Source organism: Lipotes vexillifer, unplaced genomic scaffold (assembly GCF_000442215.2).
Source record: "Lipotes vexillifer unplaced genomic scaffold, Lipotes_vexillifer_v1.1 scaffold1861, whole genome shotgun sequence".
In the NCBI taxonomy this organism is placed as follows: domain Eukaryota; kingdom Metazoa; phylum Chordata; class Mammalia; order Artiodactyla; family Lipotidae; genus Lipotes; species Lipotes vexillifer.
This window is the reverse complement of record NW_006784863.1, coordinates 53,494-66,634: the sequence shown is the minus strand read 5'-3', so window position 1 is coordinate 66,634 and position 13,141 is coordinate 53,494. Positions and strand designations below refer to the sequence as shown.

The following is a 13,141-nucleotide window of genomic DNA, read 5'->3' as shown; positions in this document are numbered from 1 at the left end:
CCCGCCCCGCCTCGGCCCCGCGCCCCGCCGCGGCCGGGCCCCCGCCAGCCCCTCGCGCCTCTCCCCCTGCGCCTCCTGCCCACGCCCCACTCGCGCGCCCCCTCAGTTTGTTTGACCCTCGAACACCGTCTGCAGCGGATTAGTACAGGTCTCCGAGTGTAATTTTAACCTTTTTTTTCTTTCTTCTTCTTCTTTTTTTTTTTTTTGCACAGCAGTTTCCGCAATTAGCGCACCGACCTTCAACTTGGCTGTAAACCTTTTGGTTTTCCTACTTCCGAACCTTCTGTGAAGTTATCCTCCCAACAATTCCCCTCCCCCTCGTCTTTTTCTCACCCTCTCCTTCCCTTTCTGGTAATGAAACTCTTCACCTTTAGGAGACCTGGGCAGTCCTGTCAGGCAGCAGCTATTCCGACCCGCCAAGTCTCGGCCTCCCCATTAACCGTAGGATGTTGACTCTAGAACCTGGACCCCCCAGCGCGTCCTTTCTTATCCCCGAGTGGATGGATGGATGGATGGTAGGGATGTTAATAATTTTAGTGGAACAAAGCCTGTGAAATGACTGTATATAGTGTTAATTTACTGTAACGAATGGCTAGTTTTTATTCTCATCGTCAAGGCACAAAACCAGTTCATGCTTAACCTTCTCGTTCATTTATTTTCCTTTCTTTGCCTTTTTCTCCACCCCCCTCCCCTTTAACATTTTTTCTGGTGGGATAATTAACAATATTCTAAGAGGCTCTGAAAACTTGAAACTTGAAAAACTAGATAATGATGGGTTTCTCACTTCTCCTCAATCCGTTGCATGAAATAATTACTCTGTGCCCTACTGCACACAAATAGCTAAGGAGAATCTGACCAAACACCTGTAAAGGATAGGTGTCTTTTCATAGGCAAGTCGATTAAGTGGCATGATGCCTGCAAAGCAAAGCTAACTGGAGTTATATGTTTTTTACCCCTTACTTCTAAATAGAATAGCTCGACATCAGCAATATTATTTTGCCTTATTTGTTTTTCCCCAAGTGCCAAATCCATTACTGGTCTGTGCAGGTGCCACATATGCTGACAAACTGTTTCTGAGTATCTTTTCAGTTCCCCCCTCCACCTTTATATGCTGTAAATCTTTGTAATGAATATTCTACTAATGATATAGATGACTGAATTGTTGGTAACTATAGTGTAGTCTAGTGAAGATGAATTGTGTGAGTTGTATATTTTACTGCATTTTAGTTTTGAAAATGATTTCCCCGACACCTAGAAACAGCTGCAATTTGACTTCCTTGGGAAAACACTAGCATTAATGCAAGTAAGACTGTTTTTCCCCCTCCCACTAAGTCTTGTTATATTTGATAAGGAGCACTAATCCCCCTGAAAATAGATTAGTAGGATTTCTAATGTTGTGTAGCAAACCTATACTTTTTTTTTGTATTTTAAAATTAATGTGAAATATGCATCATACACAATATTCAATCTAGATTCAGTCCATTGGGGGGATTTTTTTTCCTGATAGGAATTCAGGGTCTAAACGTGTGTATATTTTGGCTCTTCTGTAAATCTAATGTTGTGATTTTTATATTTGTTTCGTTTTGTCTGTGAACTGAATAATTTATACAAGTACACACTCCATTGAGAAACGTTTTGTTTTTTGCTCGTTTGTATCGTCTGTGTATAACAAGTAAAATAAATCTGGTAAAATGCTATGGTGTTTGAAAGCAGTTTACAGTTTGAAAATAATTTAATTATAGATGATTATTTTTAAGGGTTAAGGAAGAATAGCCTGTCCCTACTCCAATATGGGGCAGTCTGTTTAGTGGAAACTGCCTCCCGTTTTCCTCTTAAATTTGTTTTATAGCACTACCAGTAATTACTTTTTTTCCTCTTATTTACAACTACTTAGTTCCCTGTGAGTCGTTTCACTTTGTTGCACTTTTTCTTTTTTTCAGGAAAATGTAGACACTTCCTTATATCTTTAAGTAGGAAATAACGTGAGCAGGAAAAGGAGGGTCTTTAATACGAAATTTAGAATTTCTTTAAATTTCACAAAGTCAGGAGGGAGGCTTTGGGCAAGAGAAGGGTGTGATTTAAATGCTTGTCAAAATAGGCTGTTGACCGCAGCTCTAGGCAGATGTCGAAAATTCCGTTCCTTAAATACGAGGCCTTGGAGTTGAGTGGTGAATCCGTAAATGAATACACAGGATGGCCTACATTTCTTGAGTGGATTGTTTTGGGGGGATTGGGAGGGGTTGGAGGGGGGGAAGGACTCATAGAGCAAACTCGTGAAAGGTCGGTATTTAACCACTGAGCTTAAAACTTGCTTTAGGAGGTATCTGGGGGGCACCACTCCGTCTTTTCTACAACGGAACTCCTGTGCCAGCCCTGCCCAAGCCAGATCCCCATCCCTTGAGAAAAAAAATACAGAAATGTGGATATTCCATCTGGGGGGTCGCTGCGTCTTAGTCAAGGTGTCCGCAGAGCTCTGCCTTTACCTCCTGGAGATGCGATTTTGGTACTTTTGTGTCCAGAGAAACGAGATCCAAGAAAGAGGTGGAGAATGGTTCAACTTTCTTGCTTAGTCTGGGCCAGTCTCAGGTTATGGGACGAAATTTACCACCACCCAGAGATGGTCGTGTATCCCCTTTGCAATTTGACAGATGCAAAGAGGCGTCAAAGTTCCAATTAAAGTGAAAATTGGTGGGGGGAACAAGACCGATTTGCCTTCCCTGGGCGATTTCGCCACTAGACGGCGTTCCGCGGAGTTTTGTCTGCCACATAGAAAAGCGAAGATTGATTTTCCTTTGTGTTTCTCCGTTCCCACACCTAAGAACTAAACAAGAGGACAAAAAGCACAAAACTGGGGGCCTGCGTGGCGAGTGAAGTGGAGCAGTGTGTTCCTTCAATCACCCACTGGCCCTGCGCTCTTGCGACCTCGGTGCCGCCGAGCAGGAGGCGCACGTGCAGCCGGGAGGGGCTCCCAGGCCGAGGGCGAGGGTAGCGGGGGCCGCGCTGGCTCCCGGGAGTGAGCCTGGCGGTCGGAGCGCGGCGCCCGGCCAGGCCTGCCGCCCTCGGGCCAGAGTCACCGCGAACAAAGGAGTCGGTGTCATGTGCGGAAACGAAGCTCTTAGAAGCCGAGGATAGATTTCACAGGAACGTAGTGCCCGGTACTGAAAGACGCACTTAGCTGCTATTAGGAAGTACTTTAAAAAATTGGGGAGGTCGTTTCCCTTGCAGCTCTGCACCATCTGCTGTGTGGACTGAGTCAGCGTGAGGTAAATTTGCAGCTCCGCGCTCCTCTCGGAGGCAGTGTGCTTTCCTGTCCTTTGCAAGCATGATCATTTCTCCTGGCTTCCAAGGAGTCTTGGGTGTCTAGTGAAGTGACACTGTCAATGTGTCGGAGAAGCTGCTGCTATTCCAAGGAAATCAGAGTTCGTTTTGCGAGGCCCTGCGGGAACCAGAGTTCGCGTCCCGGGTTAGATTTCGAGTTGCCTTTTTACCTCCGTGAGGGTAGGAGTCAGGGGAGGGACGGAGAAGGATGACGAATCCTCCCCGTAAACTGCAGATTTCCCCAGTTTTCCAAAGTGTCTTTTCAAAAAGAGAAAGAAAGAAAGAAAGGCGAGCGTGCGGCTAGCATTCTATTCTGGCTCCAGCCTTCCCGCCACTCGCATCCCTCGCCATCTTAGCTCATTGCCCACCAGCCGCTTGGGGCCGAGCGCGGCGGGCAGGCGCCGCTCGAGCCCAGAGACGCTGCGCCCTGCGTTCTTCACCTTCGAGCCGGTGCCGCGGGTCAGGGTGGCCGACGGGCGGGCACAGAGCGCGCTGCGGTCGAGGGCGTCCGGGAGCCCAGGCCGGCGGGGACGGACATCCGCACGAGTTCGGCCGGCAGTGGGGCGGCTCCGAAGGCCTGGTCTGTGCCGCTGAGCCTGGGCCCAGGCTCTCTGGCTTCGCCGTTGGGTGGCGGTGGGCGGCGGCTGCGTCCTGGCTGTCCCCGCCGTGGATCCAGGCCGGGAGTCCAGGCGAGGAACGCAAGCAGGGATCCAGGCCGCGCGTCTAGACAGGGGGCCCAGCGTAGGTCCAGACCTGGAGTCCAGGCGGTTCTCCTGTCCCTTCAAGAGTCCGGTCCAGCGTGGCTCGCGGCCTTGACTCTGGCCTTGGGTGCGGCCTTCCCAAGCCGGGCAACCCACTAGGATTTAGGGCGTGAAAGCCTTTGGAGGCCTAGCAGAAACTTACTGGGTTTGCTTCAAAAATCAGGTCGTTTCTGTCTCTTTAGGACTGACTTAACATCCCCCGAGCTCTTAAAATGTTGTAATTTAGGGTCTGCGGAGAACTTTATGAACCATCTTACCTCCTGCAGTTACATTTTCTTATAAATCCTGCTGCTAAAACTCACTGTGACCCACCTTTTTTGTGTGTGATGCTAAGTATTTGTCTTTTTAGGAGTGAGCTTTCAAGGATGTTGTACTTGCTGTTTAGGGTGCAGGCTAGGAACAAAAGCCTTGCTGAGTAGAGGCTATTTACATTCTCGGGGAATTTAAAATGCACTGTAGCAGTATTTGGGCAACATATTTGTGTACATAAGTGATTTTTATAAAATGTTCTGCCTGTCCTCTGGTGCAGCACCTTTTCTATGCGTATATGAGTTATTTTATCATGTATGCGTTTTAGCCATGGAGATAGGAAAAATCGCAGAGCTTATGATCCTGTGTGAAAACAAACCAATCTAGATTCCTCCATAGGAAACAGTAACAATTATTCTCATTTTTAGGCAAACTTACTTTGAAGAAGTCAGCAACTTTAAAGACCAGTGATAAGCATTCAGTTTTAAAAATATTTAATTTACTCTGGTATGTGGGCAATTGCTTGGTTAATTTTAATATTTTAAAGAGTAAATGTTCATCCTAATATCAGTAGAATCAATCTTTGAAAAGGTAGCTGAGAATTTTTAAGCAAGTTGAATCTCTATGATTTATTGAATTTACAATTTTAGTGCAAGATTTACTTTTGGACAGTGAGTTTTTCTTTCGCCAGAACAAGATGAGTCAAGGAAGACAGAGACAAAGTAGGCAGTAGGAAGACAGAGACAAAAATCCTACAAAGTAGGATTTTAGGCATTGCATTATACTTGATTTAATTCAGTTGCTTTGAGATTTGTATGTCTTCCTGGTTCTGGTCTTCAGCTTGTAAGTTAGGTTGCAACGTATTTAAAAATATATTCACTTGAAAGAAAACCCCACTGCTTTCACAATAAAGTAAACTTGATGGTGTACAAGTCACTGTTCTCATCTCAGCTGATTATATCCCTCTTGCATGTATTTTACACCCACAGTATGGTTTGCAGTGGTGTTCAAGGCATAGTTTGAAAAATTTGATTTGAATAGTTCCATTAAAGCAATGGAAAAAAAAACCAAACATGGCTTAATAGACCTTCTAGTGATAGATCCCCATCTTCCTATGCTAACTCTGAAATAAATATGTGGTCTAGTATTAGGAACGTGGCATTTAGAAGACCCTTGCTGGTAATACTTAATTTAATAAACACACTGTGACATTATTAATGCAATGAAACTTGTACCACAACCTGATTCTTTCAGGTTGTTTGACCTATTACTTATCACTAGATTCCTTATGAACATATCCTGTGATTTATAAGTTGAATTTTATATTAAAATTATTTTGGATTTTAACTCTAAAAATATCTGCATGACAAGGCACTCATTTTATATACAAAGCATTTATACTTATGTATCTTGGCCAACCTTTTATGAGGAGGAAGATGGAATTTATGAAGGGAGAGCATCTCTAGGGATATGCCTCTGGTTATTTTGGCTAATATTTTGGCTAATATATATTTTGTTTCAATACTAGTAGAAAAAAAAAAGAATATAAGGTTAACTTTAAGTTTTGGGACAAAAGTTATACTTAGTATATATATGTCATATATATGCATTATATATGTATATACATATACACTCAGTTTCAAGAAATGGCAAGTTAATTGAACTTTCTGGTTGAAAGGGTATTCCTAGCTCAATTTTCAACTTTTAAGGTGTATTTCTCTTTTATTTTGTCATTTCTAGTATGAAGGGGAAGGCATTTTTCAATCTTAGGATAATTCAGAGGCAATTTTTTGGTTCTCAGTTAATTCAGTCTCATCTTAAAAGTTCAAATTTAGCAAAGCACATGTTCCCTTGTTCATGCCAAGTGTGATAAAAACTAGTCGAAAAATAAAACTATTGCAAACAAGTAGAGCACTGCACTTCACTGCATACTATACAGGCCACATCATTTCTAGGTCTGATGTCACTGCCTACTGGGCTGCCATTTGTGGGCACAAGTAAGGCCTCCTTTGAAAGTGGATAGAAGGCACTACCGTTTCAGATATGTGTGTTTGAATTGTGTGTGTGTGTGTTTTAAATATCCTTTTTGAATAGTGATAAGCATACTTGTGAGCATTCAAAGATTTGCCGTCTTCTATCAACAAAAGGTTATTCTTTTTAGGCTCTGGGATGTGTTTTTCTCACTCTGCATTGGAAGCTCTTTTCTTTGTATCTAAAACATGAATTAGCAAAATCATCTCTCCCCCTTTGTAATATAGTCAAATTATAGGCTATTCTGTGTAATTATAACTTCTCAATAGTTTAATCTTTCTATTTACGGTATGAAACTATCACATATATATTTAAGTTTAACATCCTTGAACTTCAATGAATGAAATACACATACATGTTATATAGATTCAGTTTAGGCCATCTGCAATCAACAATGATATTTTATGAGACCGTCTCAGTTATCATATAGATTTGTTATTTTGAATGGCTCGCTCAGTTGGGAATTTACAAAAGGCCAAACCATTATTTCTAATAAAAAATGTTTCAAAGGTGGTTAGTACTTTTATAACCTGATTTGTTTTTTAGTTTGAATTGTATAATTTTGGGTATAATTTTACCAAATAATAACAATGTTTACTACTCAGAACCTTCCTAAAACAACTGAAGCTGTAATGAGGACTTATCCTTTCACAGTTTACCTACCACTGAATGCTGTGTATTATGTTCAAATGAAATCTTTTTTTCCTACCTCTGTCTTAATTTGCTACACACACACACACACACACACACACACATACACACACACGTGCGCGTGTGCGCGCACTATTTTTTTTAATGACTGTGTTCTAAATGATCCTTAGAGCTCACTCACCTTTGGGATTCACTCTTAATTTATGCTCACATTCTGCTTTGTTCCTGTGAAGAAAGTCAAAGAGACATACTGATTCCTCCTCAACAAATTTGTTCTTTCCTCCCCCCAGCTCTGCTGTCTCTCTGACACTCATTTTGCCCTTGTCAACTCTCTTGCCAACAACTTTTTTTTTTAACCTACTCTTCCTTCTCATGCTACCACCCTGAACCTGAGTCTTTATAAAATCTATGCCTGATTCATCAGTTTCTTTCAGATCAGAATTTTTATGCTTTCCTCAAAAGCAGTTGTAAAGTTTTCAGGACAAATATCAGATACAATATGTCTTTTTATTTAACTTCTCCCACATTGGTTTTTTATTTTGTGCCTTTTCCCCCTATATATTTCTAATCACTTCTCTCAATATTCACTTTGTTCTCTTATCTTGGATTCTTTTTTGTGAAAGGACAGTATTTTTCTTTTATTGGTATTTCTGTTCTCTTTTTTACCCCTAACATTCTTAGCTATGTGAGGCACTCCATTTATTCCCTGCCATCTTTTGTACTTAGGACCCATCTTTCAATGCTTTCTTTGATCCTTTTCAATTCAGCTTCCTCATTTGCACAGACATTAAAATCTTTTTTACCTTTACCAGTGTGCCCTTAACCAAATGTAATGGCCTTGTTATAGACTAATCTTTATTCTCTTAGCTATTTAAACATCATAATTAGCCCTTTAGGTGATTCAGAATCACAGATTCTGCAACTCCTTCACTTTCCCTTCCTTCCTCCGGCTTTTCTTTCATGGGGCTCTCTGCTTGCTTATTTATTTATGCAGTTTCTACGTTTCTATAGGGTTGCTTTTCACAGGGCATGCCCTCATATACCTCTTCCAAGAAAACTTGCTTGACATCTGTTATGGAAGAATGGGGTGGGAAAAAGAAGATCTAATACTAGTTTTCCTAATATATACCTTCCACCCATTGTCTAACAACCTTCACCTGCTTAATGGTTTCTTATTTCTTGTAGCCTGTTACATTTTAACTGACATTCTGAATTTTTCTATCTGTCCTTCCTTGAACCATCTGATACAGACTCATGTTCTTCTTGCCTTTAAGTTTAACATGATGAGAATTGAAATGAATTTTAAAAATTTAATTTCTCTTAGTTAATATTAATGTAACCCCTTAAGGAGATTGGGATGTGAAATGTATGTGGCAGCACCACTAAAGAGGAAGGTTTTTTTTTTAAATGGCTATACAATTGTATGTACTATATCTTATTTTTTTTTAAACATCTATATTGGAGTATAATTGCTTTACAATGGTGTGTTAGTTTCTGCTTTATATCAGAGTGAATAAGCTATACATATACATACATCCCCATATCTCCTCTCTCTTGCATCTCGCTCCCACCGTCCCTATCCCACCCCTCTAGCTGGTCACAAAGCACCGAGCTGATCTCCCTGTGCTATGCGGCTGCTTCCTACTAGCTATCTATTTTACGTTTGGTAGCGTATATATGTTAAATGACATCACTATCAGGCCTTTCTCTACATAGTTACAAAAAATAAAGTACCAAACCTAAGAGATTCAGGCCTTATAGATTATGAGAAACAGTGCTACCTGTGTCACAACTTTTTAGGAAACTCTTTGCTCTGGAGTTTAAAGTTACACAGATTTTTAATTTCATTTTCAATTCTTTTTACAGATTCTCTACAGTAATCTTTCAAAACATAAATGGGTGTGTGTGTGTTTGTGTATAACACCATAATGAAAATAGAGAACAAGAAAGTAAAATCAAGAATAATGAGTGGGGAATTTCTGACACTTCTTGTATCCTGCATCTTAGGCACTGTCATAATTGTGTGCTTTATGAGGATCTCTTACTGGAGCCTGAATACGTACCCGTTTAATAATCTCCTATCTATGAAAATAATTCTATACCTCTGAGCACTAGAATCAAGAGCCTTTAAATTTATTATTTAATTTGCACACAGTATACTTTCCATTTGAATAATAAGTTGGTGAAAATGCCACCATGTCAAAGGAATGTTCACATGATATGACTGAAAATCTGTAGTTGGTGCCAAAGCCAATGTAGTATGCATGATACTGCCTTAAATTTGTTTTGTAAGTATAGGTCTCAAAGGAACCTGACTCCTAAGGTATAGTAGAAAAAATTGGACACCGAACATTTTATTTCTGTGATTTTTCAATATCCTCTTTCGTAAAATGAAATGATAAGCAAATCTTTTAAGTATCTTCCAGCTTTAAAGAACTTTGTTTTTTTTTGGACCTCTGATTTTCTATGCAGTTTGAGTTCAGATGTTCTGAGCTGCAGTAGAACGACCTCTAGGGCAGTGTCTTTTAAAATTTTTAAATTGAGACTCGCAGTAATAAATAAATACACATAGACACATACAAGTGTCACAAAACATTTAACTTTACCACATTCGATACGCTCTGATATTTTTTCTTTTATGGTCAACTTTATTGAAAAGAAAATTTTGGTTATGACCTAGTAAATTTGACAGTGACTTGAAGTTTGAGAAACATTGCCACAGTCATAGTGTTAACTTGACTAGCCTGTAACATCCTCAGTTTCCTCTTATATCTCTGCATTTAAATATTTATTTTCTAGAATCGCAGAATATACAGATTAGTGAAATAGAGTGAATCACTTCTTGTTTAATAACCTACTTGAATGTATGATATAAAGCATGTTTTGATATAAAAATCGAGACACTGTCATTTACAGTATTCTTTCCATTATGATCTGCAATTTAAAAATCTTTTAAAGTTCTTTCTCTTTGAGACTGCTAGATTTTATTTAAGACTTTATTTTTTTGGCATTTAACATTTCTCTCTCTAACACGCAAACATACTTACTCTAAACATATTGATTGATTGAAATCGAGGTCACTTCTAGTCTTTCAGATAAGCAGGCCCATACTTGCTGGTGTGGTTCTTTGTATGAACTGCCTCTTGCCCTTTCTTGACACTAACGCAGCTGGATGCAGGAAGAGGCTATCAGCATCTCAGATCCTTTAGGCCAGTGGCTTCGCAGTAGAATCCCCAAGGGAGCTTTTAGAAATTCTGTTGTCTGGATGTTCACCCCATTCCAAATAAATCAGGATATGAATGTTTGGTGGTGAGAGCTAGGCATCAGTGTTTTTAAAAGATTGCTTGGTGATTCCAGTGTGTAGCAAAATCTGGGAACCACTCCTCTAGGTTTTTTGTTTATTTGTTTGTTTTTGTAATGAAAGAAAAGGTAGAGTGTTTTTTGGTTTTGGTTTTCTTTTCTTTTCTTTTTTTTTTTTTTAGTTTAGCAGCTATTAACCATGGTGGCAAACTATCTGTCCATTATAATTTCATGCCTAGGGACTCTGATAATGGTAACTTTCTTAAAAATAGAAATAAGTTCACAGATTTAAAAATAACTATTTTCAAATACCTTTCTATTTTTTTAAAACATTGTGACAGTATGGTCATGTTTTAGAACAGGCAGTTTAGCACCTTGACTCTAAGAGAAGAGCTACCTGAAGTACACTGTCTTCTCACTTTCTGTACAGAAGAAGCGTTTGTACTCAAGCTTATCATGATTAAAATGTGGTGATTAGTGCTGTCTCTGGAAACTCTACAGACATCCATAAGGTAGCCCTTATCTACATACACGGAAGTTGGACGGTTGTCTGGAAGTATTGCATGTTTGACATCTATCTGATGTCATTCTCAAAAGAATAAATGCCAGAGTATCTAGAATAGTTCTAATCCATGGAACAAATACAGAATTCTAGGGTAGGAAGTCAGTATAGCCATGCCAGCCATATATCATATTTCTATTCGGTTATAGAGGGATTACCTCCAAAATGTGTTAGATGGAAAAATTTCTTACCCTTAATATAGGCTAGATACAAGCAGCTTACTCAGATAGCTTCATAGTCCATGGCAACCTCCCAATTCATTCATTTTTAAGTGGTTGCATCCATTTGAGTCATGATGTGAACATCACCCAGCAAACTGAGTCACAGGTTAATTTACATATTTGAGAAGTTGTTGTATTCAGTATATTGCAATAGAAATATCATAGAAATTTTGCTTTTTTCATTCAGATTTGGAATCCACTAAATTACGTTAAGGTTATTATTTTCTGTTATCTCTAGGAATAATAAGTTAGTTTGAGTTGAGTTGTTTGTGTTTTACATAATATTTATATAGTGAAGCATTATATCATAACTAAAGGATAGGATGAAATGAAATCTGTTCATTTGCTGAGAAATATAATTTAGGATATGCAAATTCATCAGCTCTAGGACTCAAAATGGTTAAAACTCAAAAGGTTAAAAGGAAAAAACTTGGTTAAATATATTTTGGGATTTCCTAAGCTTAAAGTATTAGAAGAGTTATAAAGTTTTTGTCACAGACAAACAATTCAGCTTGTTCAACCTTTAGAAGTCTGCAGGCTCTGGGATTTAAAAATAAAAGAGAACCACAGCAATGGGGAAAGTTAAAGTTATTGATTCTACTTATTTTTCACTGCGTACTACCCAGCTCTCCAAATGCAATATTTAATCTGTGCTGGAATTAAGTATTTATTAATGTTCAAGAAACTAGGCAGTCATCTGACCATGGCTTATTATAGCTCACTCCTAAATTTAAAAGTGTTTCCAGATTGAAAAATGGTGAAGGGAATAGAGAACAAATGCACAGCTTTTAGTTTACTCCTTGTTTTGGATTTTATATATTTTTTGAAACGATTTTTTTATCCTAATCATACTGTATTGAGCCTTTTAAGAGAGTGAAGTAAGATTGTGTTAGAACTTTTTGAGATCTGCAGATTTTATTTGTATAAATTATATTTCTTTTGTTTGTCCAATTAGCATACTTTCTAGAAATGATATAGAGTCAATTTAAAAGAATTCAGACAATTTCCTATTTCTGAATTATCTGTGTACGTTGCTTTTCACTTGCTTCCATCTGCCAATCTTTTGATTACTTTTACTCCTTATTTTTCCTAGATAACAAAAAAGGGAGGTTTATGGTAAAAATGAAATCTGTTTATCAGTGAATGCAATTTGGCAAGAAGGAGGATAAAATATTTCTAAAATGAAATCTTTAGACCAATGGATTTTATTTATCCTTGTTCTTTTGCAGTCTTAAACTACAATTAAATGAAAGATTTTAGTTTATTTTTATTGCAAACTGAAAGCAACATTGTCAAAGTTCATTTCCTAGAAATTCTAGTGAATATGTACTTCCAAGGTGAACTCTCTAATACCTGAACCAGAGCTCAGGATTTCTCTGCCATTATTTCGAAAGCCTCCCTGGTAAATCTGCAAACTGGCTGTCTGACTAGTCCTCATTTTTCCTGCGGATTGCCAGTTGAAAGAAGAGTTATAATGGACAGTGGTGCCACCCCCCACTCATGTCTCTCTTTAGGGTTACAGTAGTTTAGATAAATTTCCTTTCTCTTCTGCCACTCTTTTGTGTTCACAACTTTGAGAAAAGTATGAGCTCCTATTAAGCTCCTCTTCACAGAAAGATCGGGGATTCTTTGTCTAAGATAAAACTGATAACAATAAGAACTTTCTGTGTTCATCTGATTATTTTAATATTATTTATTTATTTATTTATTTGGTTGTGCCAGGTCTTAGTTGTGGTGTGCTCCTTAGTTGCGGTAGCTGGGCTCCTTAGTTGCGGCATGCATGTGGGATTTAGTTTCCTGACCAGGGATTGAACCCGGGTCTCCTGCATTGGGAGCACGGGGTCTTAACCACTGCGCCACCGGGGAAGTCCCAATCTGATTATTTTTAATATAGCAAGCCCTTGTTGATTGCTGACTATGATAGAGGCTTAGATAAGGCACCATGGAAACTGTAGGATGAATTAAATATGGATTCTCTGTGACTTGTGAAAGACTATATTGCATGATAAAAAGTGGTGAGTGATGAATTCTAGAAGAGAAGCACAGGT

General features: G+C 39.0%; 1 protein-coding gene across 1 annotated transcript in view; it reads left to right on the top strand.

Annotated features, from left to right (window-relative positions):
* The window catches only part of TBR1 (T-box brain transcription factor 1), a 10,723-nt gene extending 7,898 nt beyond the window's left edge, over positions 1-2,825 (top strand). Inside the window, exons 7-9 of the mRNA XM_007457005.1 lie at positions 665-680; positions 2,099-2,176; positions 2,649-2,825. Coding sequence (XP_007457067.1) covers positions 665-680; positions 2,099-2,176; positions 2,649-2,825 — 271 coding nt within the window. The remainder of the gene's footprint in view (positions 1-664; positions 681-2,098; positions 2,177-2,648) is intronic.
* Positions 2,826-13,141: the final 10,316 nt, after the last annotated feature.